This window comes from Mobula birostris, chromosome 1, assembly GCF_030028105.1.
Source record: "Mobula birostris isolate sMobBir1 chromosome 1, sMobBir1.hap1, whole genome shotgun sequence".
Taxonomy (NCBI): domain Eukaryota; kingdom Metazoa; phylum Chordata; class Chondrichthyes; order Myliobatiformes; family Myliobatidae; genus Mobula; species Mobula birostris.
In genome coordinates, this window is record NC_092370.1 from 165,994,760 (window position 1) to 166,011,079 (window position 16,320).

At 43.8% G+C, this 16,320-nt stretch overlaps 1 protein-coding gene across 1 annotated transcript in view; it reads left to right on the forward strand.

The window, feature by feature from the left end:
* Nucleotides 1-16,320, forward strand: part of LOC140193803 (fibulin-7-like) — a 52,700-nt gene that overhangs the window by 17,325 nt on the left and 19,055 nt on the right. Inside the window, exons 3-4 of the mRNA XM_072250994.1 lie at nt 2,363-2,533; nt 9,023-9,148. Coding sequence (XP_072107095.1) covers nt 2,363-2,533; nt 9,023-9,148 — 297 coding nt within the window. The remainder of the gene's footprint in view (nt 1-2,362; nt 2,534-9,022; nt 9,149-16,320) is intronic.

Here is a 16,320-nt window from a genome sequence, read left to right on the forward strand (position 1 = left end):
AGGCGATTGTAATGGATTAAGGGAAGTAACCGGATTACACCAGGATAACCATAACTCTTTGGTACAGTCTGTCAGCTGATGCCTAGTACATCATAATCCACTTGGGAAGGATCCTCTGTTTAATTTGGAAGAGGAAGAGGGTGTTACTATGAGATCTCCAAATAAAGGCACCCGACTTGTAGATCAGCAGAAGATAAGAGTTTTGAGTTGAGCATATGCATAAATCTTGGCTGATGTGTTAACGTTGATTTACTGATAGCACGCTTGATTTAGATTCAGGAGATTATCCAGATTCAGATGCAGATTTATTTATCACATGTACATCGAAACTTCGGGTGAAATGTGCTGTTTGTGATAACAAGCAACACACATGAGGATGTGCCGGGGGCAGCTTGTGTGTGTCGCCACACGTCCCAACGCAAACGTAGCATGCTCACAGTGCTCAGCAGAACAACATGAACAGCATCAACAACAAAGCAAAGCAAAACAAGACAACCTCTTGCACACTTCCCCACTTCCACACACACCCACTCTTCCCCATGCATACACTTCCACACTCAAACCCCCATACCCCCACCCGCACTCACGCGCGCACACACACTCCGGCATGCTTACACTCCCGCACACTCACACTCACACCCACACTCCCGCTCCCCCCCACACACTCCCACTCCCACACTATCCCCCCACACTTGCCCCCACACTATCCCCCCCATACACACACTTACACACACTTTCTGCTCTGGGCTTCCAGTCCTTGATTCCAGACTCCCAGACTTGCAAACATCAGGCTTCCAACTTCCAGTCCTTCGCCTGAACTCTCAGACCTCTGACCTCTGTCAAGCCAAACCAGAAGCTTCGCTATTTGGGCTTTTCCCTCCGGATTTCACTGACCCCAGGACTCACTGATTATGGGTTTGACCTTCTGGCCTCAACCCCAGCACTTGCATAGACCTCTTACCCCAGTGAGCTGGGGGTTCACCATCCCTCGTGATTCTTGCCCATCTGACCTTCAACCGGTGCTTTGCTAATCTAGAGATGGTTGGTCTCAGTGCCTGCAACCTGACTTCCAGGATTGCTGCCTTTCAACCATGGATCTTCCAACATGGCTCCTGCCCCTGACCTCCAACTCTTCCTCATCCCATGTCCATAAACCCTACTTGATCCTTAATCTACAAAGCTGTCCCCAAAACCATCCCCATGAACCTAAAATACTACAAAGTGGGTCATGACATCAGTGAAAATCTCTACGTGGAGACATTTTGACTGGAAGATCCGGGTCCCAGAATTAGTTGGCCAGTCCAAAGGTTAAAGTAAATTTGTTATATAAGTATGTACATGTCAGCATATACAAACCTGAGATTCATTTTCTATTTCCAAGCATGGTCAATAAATCTGTAATAGAATATTAACCGTAAAAGAATCAATGAAAGACCACACCAACTTGCAGTCACTGGGCTCATTATGGTTTCAAGTTGCATAGCAGAGGTTTAAAATGCTAGAGGAACTCAGCAGGCCAGGCAGCATCTAGGAGAAGCGTACAGTCGACATTTCGGGCCAAAACCCTTTGGCAGGACTGGAGAAAAAAGCGGAGGAGTAGATTTTAAAGGTAGGTGGAGGGGAGAGAGAAACACAAGGTGATAGGTGAAACCTGAAAGGGGAGGGATGAAGCAAAGAGCTGGGGAGGGATGAAGCAAAGAGCTGGGAAGTGAATTGGTGAAAGAGATAGAAGGCCATGAAAGAAAGAAAAGAGGAGGGGGGCGGTGAATGTTGACTGTACTCTTCCTAGATGCTGCCTGGCCTGCTGAGTTCCTCCAACATTCTGTGTGTTGCTTGGATTTCCAGCATTTGCTAATTTTCTCTTGTTTATGATTTGAAATACAGTGTACTATAGGCTGACACCCCTTGGCTTCTTAAGGACCTTCTGCTCAGTAGGAGGTACTGCCTTTGGAAGAGGCATTCTGACTCTATATTTGCCTTCCTGGGTAAAAAAAAAAAGGACATTTGGAGGACAATACTATAAAATATCTTCTGGTGCACTCTTTAACGTCTGCCCTCCTTAGTTTAAAAAAAAGTCCCCAGATCACAACGAAAACAAATTGATCATTTATCTCATACCTATTTAAGGGAACTTGTTCTGGCTATATTGCTGCAAGTGAAATATCTATAACTTGCTGTAAGCTACTTTGGAACACTCCTAGTATCATTAAAATCACTATGTAAATTTAATTTCTTCTTAGTTCTGTGATGCTGATTGGAATTCATTCAAAAATGATTATACTGTGCCTGAACAACCTAACGCCCTTCAACCCCCACCCATTCTATTTTTCTCCCTGTTTCACTTTGACTTTTGTCTCCACAGAAACATGTCCCAGGCTCCAAGCCCCAAATAATGGGAAGAAATTTGGAAGCAGGTACATGGTGGGCCATGAGGTGCATTTTGCCTGTGACCCTGGCTTTGTCCTGGTCGGGTCGAACACTAGGGTGTGCCTTAAGGACAAGAGCTGGAGTGGACAGTTGCCTTTCTGTAAAAGTAAGTCTTCTGAAGTGAAGAATCCATTTTAAAGCTGGAAGGCAAAACGTTGCAAGACACCACTGGCTGAAAACACAGGGCATTCTACAGTAGGAGATCCTGCTGTTTAAACAGAAGAATTATGATATGACTCCTTGTTTTATTACACCAGTCTGGAACATGTTAGTGCAATAATCCGTTCTGAGGAAACCACTTTATAACCCTTCTGAGCTTACAGCTAAAATAGTTCATTTTATTACACTGACTTAAAAGTGCAGACACTTTCATAAATACTAGTATGATGTCCTACATGTTCAAACCTCTTGGATTACTTTACCGAAAGTAATGCTTTAGCAAACTCGTGCCTGCCATTAAACAGCTTCACTTCAACAATCCTGTAATTACAGTAATGTCTAAATGATGTTGCATCAGAACTGAGGCACATACAGTACAATTCAGCACAGAGCTCCTGACATTAACCTGCTCTTACACGTACAAGAATTAATGGTTAGGCGCAGGGATTTGCAAGGTGCAGTACAAGACAGGAAAGGGAAGTAAAAGCATAAAATGTGGGGGAAAAGCTCAGCAAGTTGGGCAGCATGCGCGTAAAGAGAAACAATATTTCAGGTTGAAGACCCTTCATCAGAACTGAGAAAGAAGGGGGTTAGTCTAAGCAGCAGGGAATGTAGGGAAGGACAGTGGAAGCAACAAAGTGAATGTCTGTGATAGGATGAAATGATGTAGTCGTTGAATAGATAGTTAAGCCTCTTTCTCTGTGTGATGTGTTTCTAATACTGCTTAGTCTGCATGGTGCGTAGTCTGGTCTATGGGGACGTGCCAAGCAGGCTAGGGCATATGGCAACGTGCCAAGCTGGCTAGATCATATGGTTGGGGTGTGCCAAGCAGGCTAGGGCATATGGCAACGTGCCAAGCTGGCTAGGATGTACAAACAAAAGAAAAGAAATCTGGAAAATATAAAGGCGAGGACAAATGCCCTGCCCTGATACAAACAGGAAAAAGGTATTGCTGATATGCTGAATTTCTTCTGCATTTTATGTTCTCATTTCCAATGTCCGGCATCTGCAATGATTTTTAATTTTGAATAACAAGATTTGCTTCCTTTTGTATTTATATTCACTAGAGCGAATGCAGCACATTCTACCAGTGTATAAATGTGTTGGCGCAAAAAAATGAGATGTATGCTAGATTTATATTCGTCGATAGAAGGCAATATATCCTGTTTGCATTCAGGAACAGCCTCAGCAATACACATGAGCATCCAGTCTCAGATAGGAGTAAATCATCGCCTTTTACCTTGTATATTTGTAATAGGACTGACATTGAGACGCACAGGCTGTTTAAAACACACTGAAATATATTACTCTCCATTAAAAATGTGTACTAACTATGGACATTTTATAGCATTCTTGAAAATAATTTGTTCGAACAATTGAGGCTAACATTGGTTATTACCATTAACACATAGAAGACAGATAATAGAATTTTAGTTTTCAAAGGAAGTTTCTTAGAAGGAACATGTTGCCTGTAGACTGAAAACATTTAACGTAAATATTGGTTGGTGTTTATATTGACAGAAAGAAACTAAACTATTTGCATTTACAGCTCATGTGCATTAATGAAAAGTGAATATCCATTGCTGATCCCTCGTTGTCCATTGTAGGGGAGTTAACAATGAGCTACATTACGTCAAGGATGTAATTTTCTCAATTAAGTGCCACTGGTAAGCCAGATACTGTCAGTCTGATATAAGAATCTGCAAGCTTTATAGCTGCCATCTTTGTTTTATTTTTAGAATTTATTTAATTAATCATATTTCAGTTCTGCCAAGATGTGATTTGAACTTGTGTAGCCACCAGGTTGCTTGCTAGTCAGTCAGTCAGTGGGTGCCGTCCCGAATCCAGGGCTGGCGGCTATGCACCTCCACCTTCTCGATCTTGCGACAGCACCGAGTACAGCCTCTCCTCCAGTTTGTTCTCGCTGGCCACCTTGGCACCACCCGCCACCGCCCCCTCTGAACTCGAGCCCGAGGCCGTGTCGGCCTCCAGCCGCGGCCGCTTCTTCGAACTCGGCCCTTCCTTAGGTGGAGTCCTTGGGCAGGTCCAGGCACACGGTGCAGCGCCCAAGTTCATCATGTCTCTTCTAACTAGGTGCATAGCATACGATTTGTAGATACGTGGGGAGGCTTTAATCTCTTCCACAGAAGATGGCTGTTGGCTCACAAGGAGCTCATCCGCCCTTTATCAGGTTTTGTCTTTTTTAGTCCTGCTGGGTATCCTCACACCCTCCTCACCAGACTAAGTCCGGTGGGGGAGCTGGCCCAAGTCGCCGAGCGCTGGACGCCCACCCCTCCACCCCCCGCCGAATCTCTCCGAGTGTCCGGCGCCCGCCGAAAACCGTGGTCGAATGGCCGGCGACCAAACTGGAAGTTTGCTAGTAACATAACCTGAACAGGGATGAAATGGGCGTTTTGTCCAGTCAGACTGTCTGATGCATCCCAGTGTTATATTCCTTGCATTTCAGGCCCCCGCTCCAGCATCTCCTGGGAAAGGAAGTTAAATCCAGAAAACAAAAATCTAGTTCAGGGAATTTCTCGGGATATTTCTTGGAAATTTCTCCTGGACTGCATTTCTCTCAGATAATGCAATGGCCCAAGCTAAGGCTAATCAGACTCGTGTATAAGCTAATCTCTGCATCAGCCTCAACATTGTGGATCTCATTTGATGAAATTTACAGAACTGCCATTCAACAATTTTCCCTGCAGTCCGCTTCACAGTTTCGTTGTTCTTGCAGAAAAAGATTACACACATTCTTGATGTCAGATACTACTCTGCCCTTGTGTAACTTTGACTACGTGAGGTGAAAGTGAACTTGTCTTTGCTATGGGACGTCAGCATTGTAAGTGGCAGGTTGTTGGTTGCTCTCCAGCAACATGACTCTGAAATCTATGCTGATCGTTCCATAGAAGCATTGAGGTGGGGTGCTGTTATAGAGTGGGTGGGGGGGGGTCATTTAGAGATGTCTTACAGGTAGGATGTCACATAACTGTTCTCTCATGTCTATATGGTGCTGTTTTGAAGAGAAATGTGCAAGTTTGAGCCAGTGTTTGCTCCTAAGTATTATCACTTGAACAAACTCCAGCAGGTCAGGCAGCACCTATGCAGAGGAATAAACGGTCAATATTTCAGGCTGAGACCCTTCGTCAAGATTGGAAAGGAAGGGTGTAGAAGCCAGAATTAGAAAATAAAGGGAGTGGAGGGGGTAGAAACTTGCAGGTAATAGATGAAACCAGGTGAAGGGAAAGTTGGGGGGGGTGGGTGCGGGGTGATGTAAGAACCTGGGAAGTGATGGGAAGAGGTAAAAGGCTGAAGAAATTCTCCCTTGCCTACTCGTCTCTCACCACTGATCCTGGCACTTATCCCTACAAGTGCTATACCTGCCCCTACACTTTCTCCCTCAACTCCAGTCAGGGCCCCAAACAGTGCTTGAGGTTAAGGCAGTGCTACACCTGCAAGTCTGTCGGGGTCATGTACTGTATCTGGTGCTCCTGATGTGGCCTCCTCTACATTAGTGAGACCCGACGTATTTTGAGGGACTGCTCCACTGAGCACCTTGGCTCTGTCTGCCACGAGAGTTGGGATTTCCCAGTGGCCACCCAGTTAATTTCGACATCTCCTTCCCATTCCGGTATGTCAGTACAAGGCCTCCTGTACTATCACATGAGACCATACTTGGGTTGGAGGAGTAATGCCTCATATTCTGTCTTGAGTGGCTTCCAACATGATGAATGAACATTGATTTCTCTAACTTCCAATAATTTCTCCCCTTTCCCTTTTTTCCATTCCCCATTCTGATTCCTCTCTCACCCCTTCTTTTCTCCTCACCTCTCTCTGGCCCTCCTCCTTCCCTTTCCTTCATGGTCCACTGTCCTGTCCTGTCAGATTCCTTCTTTTCAGCCCTCTACCTCTTCCACCTATCACCTCCCAGCTTATATAACTCATCCTCCCTCATTCTTCACCTATTACCCGTCAGCTTGTACATCTTCCCCTCCCCCACTTTCTTATTCTGGATTCTGCACCCTTCCTTTCCAGGCCTGATGAAGGGTCTCAGTCCAAACCGTCGACTGCTTATTCCCACTCATAGGTGCTACTGGACTTGCTGAGTTTCTCCAGCACTTTGTGTTGCTCAAGATTTCTGGTTAATATTGTTTGCTGACTGTGTGATTTTCCTTATAGGCAGATCGACTACAACAAGGAAGGAGACTATTCAATCTAATGGGTCTTTATCAACACCCAGCCAATCATCCCCATTCACCCGTTTCCTCATACCCTGCACTCTCATTCACACAAACCTTTGATTCATGTTGTCAAATTTTCCATAGCATCCACATATCAAGAGCATTCCATAGGCAGCAAAATGCTTTGGAATGGCCAGAAGATGTGGAAAGCACTGTATAGAACACTACAGCATAGTACAGAGACTTCAGCTCATGATGTTGTGCCAGCTTTTAAACGACTCCAAGATCGGTCTAACCCTTCCCTCCCATATTGCTCTCCATTTCTCTCTCAACTGCATGCCTTCGTAAGACTCTCTGAGATGTCCCTAAGACTGTATATCTGCTTCTACTACCACCCTTGGCAGCACATTACACACATCCACCACCCTCTGCAAAAGAAAAACTTGCCTCTGACATCCCCCTATACTTCTCTCCCATCACCTTAAAATTATGTCCCTTGGTAGCCATTTCCATTCTGGGGGAGAATGGTGCTACTTGTCCATTCAATCTATGCCTTTTATCATCTTGTACCTCTATCAAGTCACCTCTCATCCTCCACTCCAAGGAGAAAAGCTCTAAATCTCTCAACTTTTCCTTAAGACATTCTTTGAAATCTAGGCAGTTTCCGGTAGATTAGAGAATCAGAATCAGTTTTATTGGCCCCGACATGTGACATGAAATTATTAATTTAGCAGCAGCAGTTCAATGCAGTACATAATCTAGCAGAGAGAGAGAGAGAGAGAGAGAAATAATTAAAACATAATAAATAAACAAGTAAATCAATTATGTATGTTGAATAGGTTTTTAAAAAATGTGCAAAAACAGAAATACTGTATATTAAAAAAAAAAGTGAGGTAGTGTCCAAAGCTTCAATGTCCATTCAGGAATCGGATGACAGAGGGGAAGAAGCTGTTCCTGAATCGCTGAGTGTGCACCTTCAGGTTTCTGTACCTCCTAGCTGATGGTAACAGTGAGAAAAGGGCATGCCCCGGGTGCTGGAGGTCCTTAATAATGGACGCTGCCTTTCTGAGACACCGCTCCCTAAAGATGTCCTGAGTACTTTGTAGGCTAGTCCCCAAGATGGAGCTGACTAGATTTACAACCTTCTGCAGCTTCTTTCGGTCCTGTGCAGTAGCCCCTCCATACCAGACAGTGATGCAGCCTGTCAGAATGCTCTCCATGGTACATCTATAGAAGTTTTAGAGTGTATTTATTGACATGCCAAGTCACTTCAAATTCCTAGTAAAGTACCCGTTCTAAAGCTTCCACATGCTTCTTATAATGCGGCATCCAGACTGAAGTATGGGTTTTATGGAGCTGAAAGCTCTTCTTTGAGCTGAGCTGTTACAAATTAGATTGCTATTTCTGAGAAGTCCTGTTCTGTCATCCCTGCCCCAAGTTATTGGTTGGCACATCACTGTGCTCTCTCTATAAGTGATCTGTTTGCTGGGAGTTGTCTCTGACTACAGTCCAAGCATGGCTTTGTTATCAGTGCAGGAAGTCCTCAATCATGTGCAGCGAATGGAAGGAGTGGTTTAGTCTCTAGAGTCTCATTGCTGGTATAACAGCCCCTCTTAGTCCCATACTGTTTGGGTAGCCATTGTTCTCAGCACCAGTTTCACTCATATTAGGCAGGATAACTGCCCTGTTGTATTCAAGTTCAAATGAAAACCTTGGACTTGCCCTTTCCTCCGGCAGGAGTGAAAGAACTTTAATGTGGATAAACTCCACCCCCCCCCCCCCCCCCACAACATAAATCCTCCTGGACAGTTGATAACCCACCACACACTATTGAACTGTTATGAGTATTAAATCTCTCCATTTCCTTTCCTTGCCACCTCCTCATGCCCTGCAGCCTTCTGAGTTTTCTCTGCTTCTAGTCTCTTGTGCTTCCTAGATTAACCATTCCAACGACACTGATCTATAGAGCAGTCCCCTGTTTACAATACTTTCATCTACCCGGAGCCAATGAATTGCAATTCCCTGCTTGAATTGCCTGCGTTTCTTAATTCACTTTCCTCCTTCAATATGTTCCCTTGAAACTATTTGCCCAAGTGTCCTAATCTCTTTTGAGTCTCGGTGTCAAACATTGGGAACTTGGGATTCCATTTGATTAATAAAGGTGACATGTAAATACTTGCTGCTTTAATCAGCTTAAGAGCAGAGCATCAGCTTAAGCACTAATTCTGCCCATTGCCTGTACTCTCTTCCTGCAGATATAAATGAGTGTGCCAGTAATCCTTGTCTCAATGGTGGGACGTGCGTGGATGATGTAAACCGCTTTGCCTGTCTCTGCCGTGCTGGTTGGGCTGGCTTTGATTGCCGCCTTGCTTTAGACTCACGTAAGTTTCACTAGATTGTTGCCATAACCCTCAGCACAGACATAACTCTCAGTTTCAAGCCCATTACCTGGAAGGGTACATTGAAAACACTCTGCTGTCTGCGCACTGTACATTAAATTAACTGCAGTGTCTGTGTGAAACATGCTCTGTAATCTCTGCACTGCGAACACACACTATAATTTCTGCTCTTGTCTTTGAATGGCACGTTCTATTCGCTGTACTATTTGTGAACTACATGCTTAAATCACTGCACAGTCTGAAACTACACACTGAAATCACTGCACAGTCAAACTACCCACTGAAATCACTGCACAGTCTGAAATTACACACTGTGTGGCTGGGGTGAAAATAAATTATGTTAAAAGTTCAAGCAAGTCCGCTAATAGAAAGGTTGTGAGTGGTGGTAAAAATCTTCTGAGGTGTATATATTTCAATGCTAGGAGTATTGCGGGGAAGGCGGATGAGTTGAGGGCATGGATTGACACGTGGAATTATGACGTTATAGCAATTAGTGAAACTTGGCTACAGGAGGGGCAGGACTGGCAGCTTAATATTCCAGGGTTCCGATGTTTCAGATGTGATCAAGGCAAAGGAATGAAAGGTGGGGGAGTAGTATTGCTTGTTAGGGGAAATATTACAGCAGTGCTCAGGCAGGACAGATTAGAGAGCTTGTCTACTGAGTCCTTATGGTTGGAGCTGAGAGACAGGAAAGGTATGGCCACATTAGTGGGATTGTATTACAGACCACCCAATAGTCAACGAGAATTGGAAGAGCAAATCTGCAGAGAGATAGCAGGCAACTGCAGGAAACATAAAGTTGTGGTGATAGGGGATTTTAATTTTCCATATATTGATTGGGTCTCCCACACTGTTAGGGGTCTAGATGGTTTAGAGTTTGTAAAATGTGTTCAGGAAAGTTTTCTAAATCAATATATAGAGGGACCAACTAGAGGGGATGCAATATTGGATCTCCTGTTAGGAAACGAGTTAGGACAAGTGACAGAAGTCTGTGTAGGGGAGCACTTTGGTTCCAGTGATCATAACACCATTAGTTTCAACTTGATCATGGACAAGGATAGATCTGGTCCTAGGGTTGAGGTTCTTAACTGGGAGAAGGCCAAATTTGAAGAAATGAGAAAGGATCTAAAAAGCATGGATTGGGACAGGTTGTTCTCTGGCAAGGATGTGATCAGTAGGTGGGAAGCCTTCAAAGGAGAAATTTTGAGAGTGCAGAATTTGTATGCTCCTGTCAGGATTAAAGGCAAAGTGAATAGGAATACGGAACCTTGGTTCTCAAGGGATATTGCAATTCTGATAAAGAAGAAGAGGGAGTTGTATGACACGTATAAGAAGCAGGGAGTAAATAAGGTGCTTGAGGAGTATAAGAAGTGCAAGAAAATACTTAAGAAAGAAATCAGGAGGGCTAAAAGAAGACATGAGGTTGCCTTGGCAGTCAAAGTGAAGGATAATCCAAAGAGCTTTTACAGATATATTAAGAGCAAAATATTAAGGGATAAAGTTGGTCCTCTTGAAGATCAGAGTGGTCGACTATGTGCGGAACCAAAGGAAATGGGGGAGATCTTAAATAGGTTTTTTGCGTCTGTATTTACTAAGGAAATTGGCATGAAGTCTAAGTAGTGAGATCATGGAAACTGTACAGATCGAAAAGGAGGAGGTCCTTGCTGTCTTCAGGAAAATTAAAGTGGATAAATCCCCGGGACCTGACAGGGTGTTCCCTCGGACCTTGAAGGAGACTAGTGTTGAAATTGCAGGGGCCCTGGCAGAAATATTTAAACTGTCGCTGAGGTGCCGGAGGATTGGAGAGTGGCTCATGTTGTTCTGTTGTTTAAAAAAGGATCGAAAAGTAATCCGGGAAATTATAGGCCAGTAAGTTTAATGTCAGTAATAGGTAAGTTATTGGAGGGAGTACGAAGAGACAGAATCTACAAGCATTTGGATAGACAGGGACTTATTAGGGACAGTCAACATGGCTTTGGGCGTGGTAGGTCATGTTTGACCAATCTATTGGAGCTTTTCGAGGATGTTACCAGGAAAGTGGATGAAGGGAAGGCAGTGGATATTGTCTACATGGACTTCAGTAAGGCCTTTGACAAGGTCCCGCATGGGAGGTTAGTTAGGAAAATTCAGTCGCTAGGTATACATGGAGAGGTGGTAAATTGGATTAGACATTGGCTCAATGGAAGAAGCCAAAGAGTGGTGGTAGAGAATTGCTTCTCCGAGTGGAGGCCTGTGACTAGTGGTGTGCCACAGGGATCAGTGCTGGGTCCATTGTTATTTGTCATCTATATCAATGATCCGGATGATAATGTGGTAAATTGGATCAGCAAATTTGCTGATGATACAAAGATTGGAGGTGTAGTAGACAGTGAGGAAGGTTTTCAGAGCCTGCAGAGGGACTTGGACCAGCTGGAAAAATGGGCTGAAAAATGGCAGATGGAGTTTAATACAGACAAGTGTGAAGTATTGCATGTTGGAAGGACAAACCAAGGTAGAACATACAGGTTTAATGGTAAGGCACTGAGGAGTGCAGTGGAACAGAGGGATCTGGGAATACAGATACAAAATTCCCTAAAAGTGGCGTCACAGGTAGATAGGGTCATAAAGAGAGCTTTTGGTACATTGGCCTTTATTAATCAAAGTATTGAGTATAAGAGCTGGAATGTTATGATGAGGTTGTATAAGGCATTGGTGAGGCCGAATCTGGAGTATTGTGTTCAGTTTTGGTCACCAAATTACAGGAAGGATATAAATAAGGTTGAAAGAGTGCAGAGAAGGTTTACAAGGATGTTGCTGGGACTTGAGAAACTCAGTTACAGAGAAAGGTTGAATAGGTTAGGACTTTATTCCCTGGAGCGTAGAAGAATGAGGGGAGATTTGATAGAGGTATATAAAATTATGATGGGTATAGATAGAGTGAATGCAAGCAGGCTTTTTCCACTGAGGCAAGGGGAGAAGAAAACCAGAGGACATGGGTTAAGGGTGAGGGGGGAAAAGTTTAAAGGGAATATTAGGGGGGGCTTCTTCACACAGAGAGTGGTGGGAGTATGGAATGAGCTGCCAGACGAGGTGGTAAATGTGGGTTCTTTTTTAACATTTAAGAATAAATTGGACAGATACATGGATGGGAGGTGTATGGAGGGATATGGTCCGTGTGCAGGTCAGTGGGACTAGGCAGAAAATGGTTCGGCACAGCCAAGGAGGGCCAAAAAGGCCTGTTTCTGTGCTGTAGTTTCTATGGTTCTAAATGACTGTACAATCAAACTACACACTGAAGTCACTGCACAGTCTTGAAACTACACACTGAAATCACTGCACAGTCTGAAACTACACTGCCTATGAACTCCATGCTGAAAGCACTTCACTGTTTGTGAACTACACATACAACACACTAGGCAAGTTGTGGTCTGCACATCAAAAAAGATGTACCATCTGCTTTCATTAAAACAGCTCTATTAGTTCTGAATCACAATTTGGAAGCTTTGTATTAGGTCTGATTCATACATTGAAATCACTCTCTGAGCTTCACATTGGAAGTGTTGCACTAGTTGAAAATGTTGCTTAAATACAAGTCTTTCTCATGTTTGTCTATGTCTCTTTTCTAATTCTCATTCCTTTCTCTTACTCCTTACAGTGTTTGTTTGTTTTTATTTCCTTTATGTCTTCTGTTCGAAGCTGCACTTGTTTTGAAGTATTTAATTTCCGGGTGCCCCTGAAAGAAAAAAAATCAATTAATAAAACTTTTTCAGAACCTCAGCGTTGGAAGGCTCCGTTGATGGAAAGCAATTGTTGCTAGTTCCTTCTTGATCGCACCTGTAGACTGAAACGGATTGTAAAAGTGTGTGGGACTGTATGGCAAAACAAAGGCTGAGGTGATGCAGAGCAGTCCCAGTAATAGTGGCGAACATTGCTCAAAGGTTTGATGCAAAACAATAAACTTAAATGAAGCCGGTTGTCATTTGTGGAAAATGTGATATAGCACCTGCTGGTAAGAACAGCTGGTTTTTGCTCTTTTTTTTTTACAGTGAGCTTTGTGGGAATTTGGAAACATTGGTTCTATTCAGGGAATTCACGTTATGTCTGCTGCTGAATATCTCTATCAGTTGGATGGATCTCAAAGTATCTCCAGTAACTCTGGCACAATGAGGTCGCTGTTTTGTTCATAAAACAGAACAGGCTCACTCCTTGGGGGCCGAGATCAGTTACAGCAACAAAGAATGGAACACAGTGAGTGAATACAGCGGCAGGAAAATAAATAGCTGTAGGTTCCAGTCTCTAAGCCTCTTCATTCTCTCCTTGATCAACTGTGGGAAGCAGGAATCACGCCTCCTGGTAAAGAGCCCAGGACTAGAAAACGTTTCCTTTGGTGTTCGAAAATGTCCCATGCAGCATAACATGAAGTGAACGATAGACAGCTTCAAAGCGCTGTTCTTGATGTATTTTAGGAACAAAAATTGCCACTTGGCAACAGCCAACAACAGAGAAGTTTTGGTTAGGAGGATAAGTACTTATTCAGAAGTTAAGATTGCACTTAGGGTTGAGGTTTTATTCAGAATAATGTCACTGGATGTGTACCTGAGAGGTATATCGTCTGCAAGTGCCGTCCTCTAAATTTAGACCACATGCACAAGTTTTGGAGTGCACATTGAAGCATTTGCTTCTGATGTGAGTGGAGAATGTTAATAATTATATAATCATAAGCCTGATTCTGATATGGGTCTCTATTATGGACTGAGATTGAGGAGAGGGCAGCGAGAGTGGAATCATAGTTGGGAAAAGGAGAAGGGAGAGGGAAGCACCAGAGAGAAGGTCTATGATGATCAATAAACCAGTTGTTTGGAAGTAAATTACTTTGCCTGGTGTTTCAGGGATGGGTGTACCTGTGCCAGCGTCAATCCCTGGCACTCTTTCTCTACTACCTGTCCCACAGCCCTCCCGCGGTGCCCCACCCTCACCATCCCCAACATTTTTTTTGCTCCCTCTACATCTACAAATTCACTCTCTGCTCCAGTTTGACAAGTGCGGTACTGTGCAAAAGTCAAAGGCAGCCTAGCTATATATATGTGCCCAAGACAAAATCTAAATCTACTGAAAATGTACAGAAATAACCTTGCTACATCCTCAGATGTGTCCACACCCATACTGTATACAGTGGTAGATCTGGTTTTCCCTCCCACATCCCAATGACAAGTGAATCAGTAGGTTAACTGACCACTGACCCCAGTGTGTAGATGAGTGGTAGAATCTGGGGAATCTTTAAAGAGGCTATGTTACAGGGCAAACTGGTGAGGAATTGGGATTTCTTTGAGCTGGGATAAACTGGGAAGTGTTGGGGTAAAGTCAGAGACATATAGCATAGAAACAGACCTTTCAACCCGCCTGGACCATGGCAAACAAAATATCCATTTAAGCTTGTCCCATATTCCCCAAGTTTATGGAATCACAAACTATCAATTTAGAGGGGCAGCATGGTAGCATTGTGATTGGCAGAACACTTTTCAGTACCAGTAATATGGGTTCAATATCCACTGCTTCCTGTGAGGAATTTGCACGTTCTCCCTGTGAACGCCTGGGTTTTCTCCGAGTTTTCTGGTTTCCTCTCACATTCCAAAGACGTATCAGTTGGTAGGTTAATTGCTCATTGTAAATTGTCCCATGATTTGGTTAGGGTTAAACTGGGGGTTACTGGGTGGTGCTGTATCTCAATAAAATAAATAAGTACATTTCCCTGTGTTTGGTCCATGTACCTCTCAACCTTTCCTATCTGTATACAGTACTGTGCAAAAGTCTTGGGCACATGTGTATAGCTAGAGTGCCTGAGATGTTTGCACAGTACTGTACTTGCCAATACAGAACAGACAGCATGTTTGTAAATCTGGCAGGAGCAAAGCATTTTGGGAATGGAAAGCATAGAGCACTGTGGGAGGGGTGTGGGACAGGTGACAGAGAAGGAGTGCCAGGGGCAGGGGTTGGCGTAGGTGCAGACACACACAGCCTTGAGACACCGGGCAAGATCATTTGATTCCGAACAGTTTGTTTATTGATCATTACAGAATGTCTCTCTGGTGCTGTCCCCTCCCTTCTCCTTTTCCCAACCATGATTCCCTTCTCCTTGCTCCCTTCCCACTCTCAGTCCACAACAGAGACCCATATCAGAATCAGGTTTATCATCACTCATATCTGTAATGAAATTTGTTTTTTTTTTTGCAGCAGTAAGGTGCAATATGTGAAATTGTTACAGTAACAGTACTGTGCAAAAGTCTTAGGCACCCTGGCTATATATATGTGCCTAAGATTTTGCACAGTTTGTACCTGTCGAGGCGCCTTCTGAATGTTGTTAATGTACTTATCACAACCTCTTCTGGCAGTTTATTCCATATACGCTAGAGGCAGGAAACATGTTCCTGATGTTGGGGGAGTCCAGAACTAGAGGCCACAGTATAAGAATAAGGGGTAGACCATTTAGAACGGAGTTGAGGAAAAACTTTTTCAATAGAGGGTTGTGGTTCTGTGGAATGCTTTGCCTCAGAAGGCAGTGGAGGCTAATTCTCTGGATTCTTTCAAAAAAGAGTTAGATAGAGCTCTTAAAGATAGTGGAGTGAAGGGATATGGGGAGAAGGCAGGAACTGGGTACTGATTGTGGATGATCAGCCATGATCACAGTGAATGGTGGTGCTGGCTCGAAGGGCTGAACGACCTACTCCTGCACCTTTTGTCTGTTGTCTATACAGATCACCCTCTGAGTGAGAAGGTTGCCCTTCAGTTTCTATTCAATTTCTCACTTTAACTTACGCCCCGTAGTTTGTGATTCCCTGGGGTGTCTGGGAGTGAGTGGGGGAACCCTGGGGATAAGACTATCCACATTGATCCTATCTATACCCCTCATAATTTTACACACCTCTATAAGATCACCCCTCATTCCCTTACTCCAGTTTAAAACAAAAACACACTAACATAGTCCGGGAAGCATTCTCGTAAATCTCCTCTGCATTCTTCCCGGTAGCAGCGTGACCAAAACTAAACGCAATGTTCCAAATGCTGTCTCGCCATCATCTTGTATGTTGTTGTCTCTAACATCACATGGAAATAGGGAAATACTACTACTTAATGACAGAACGGCCTCGGGAGGCCAGGTGGTGTACTGTTAATTCCCT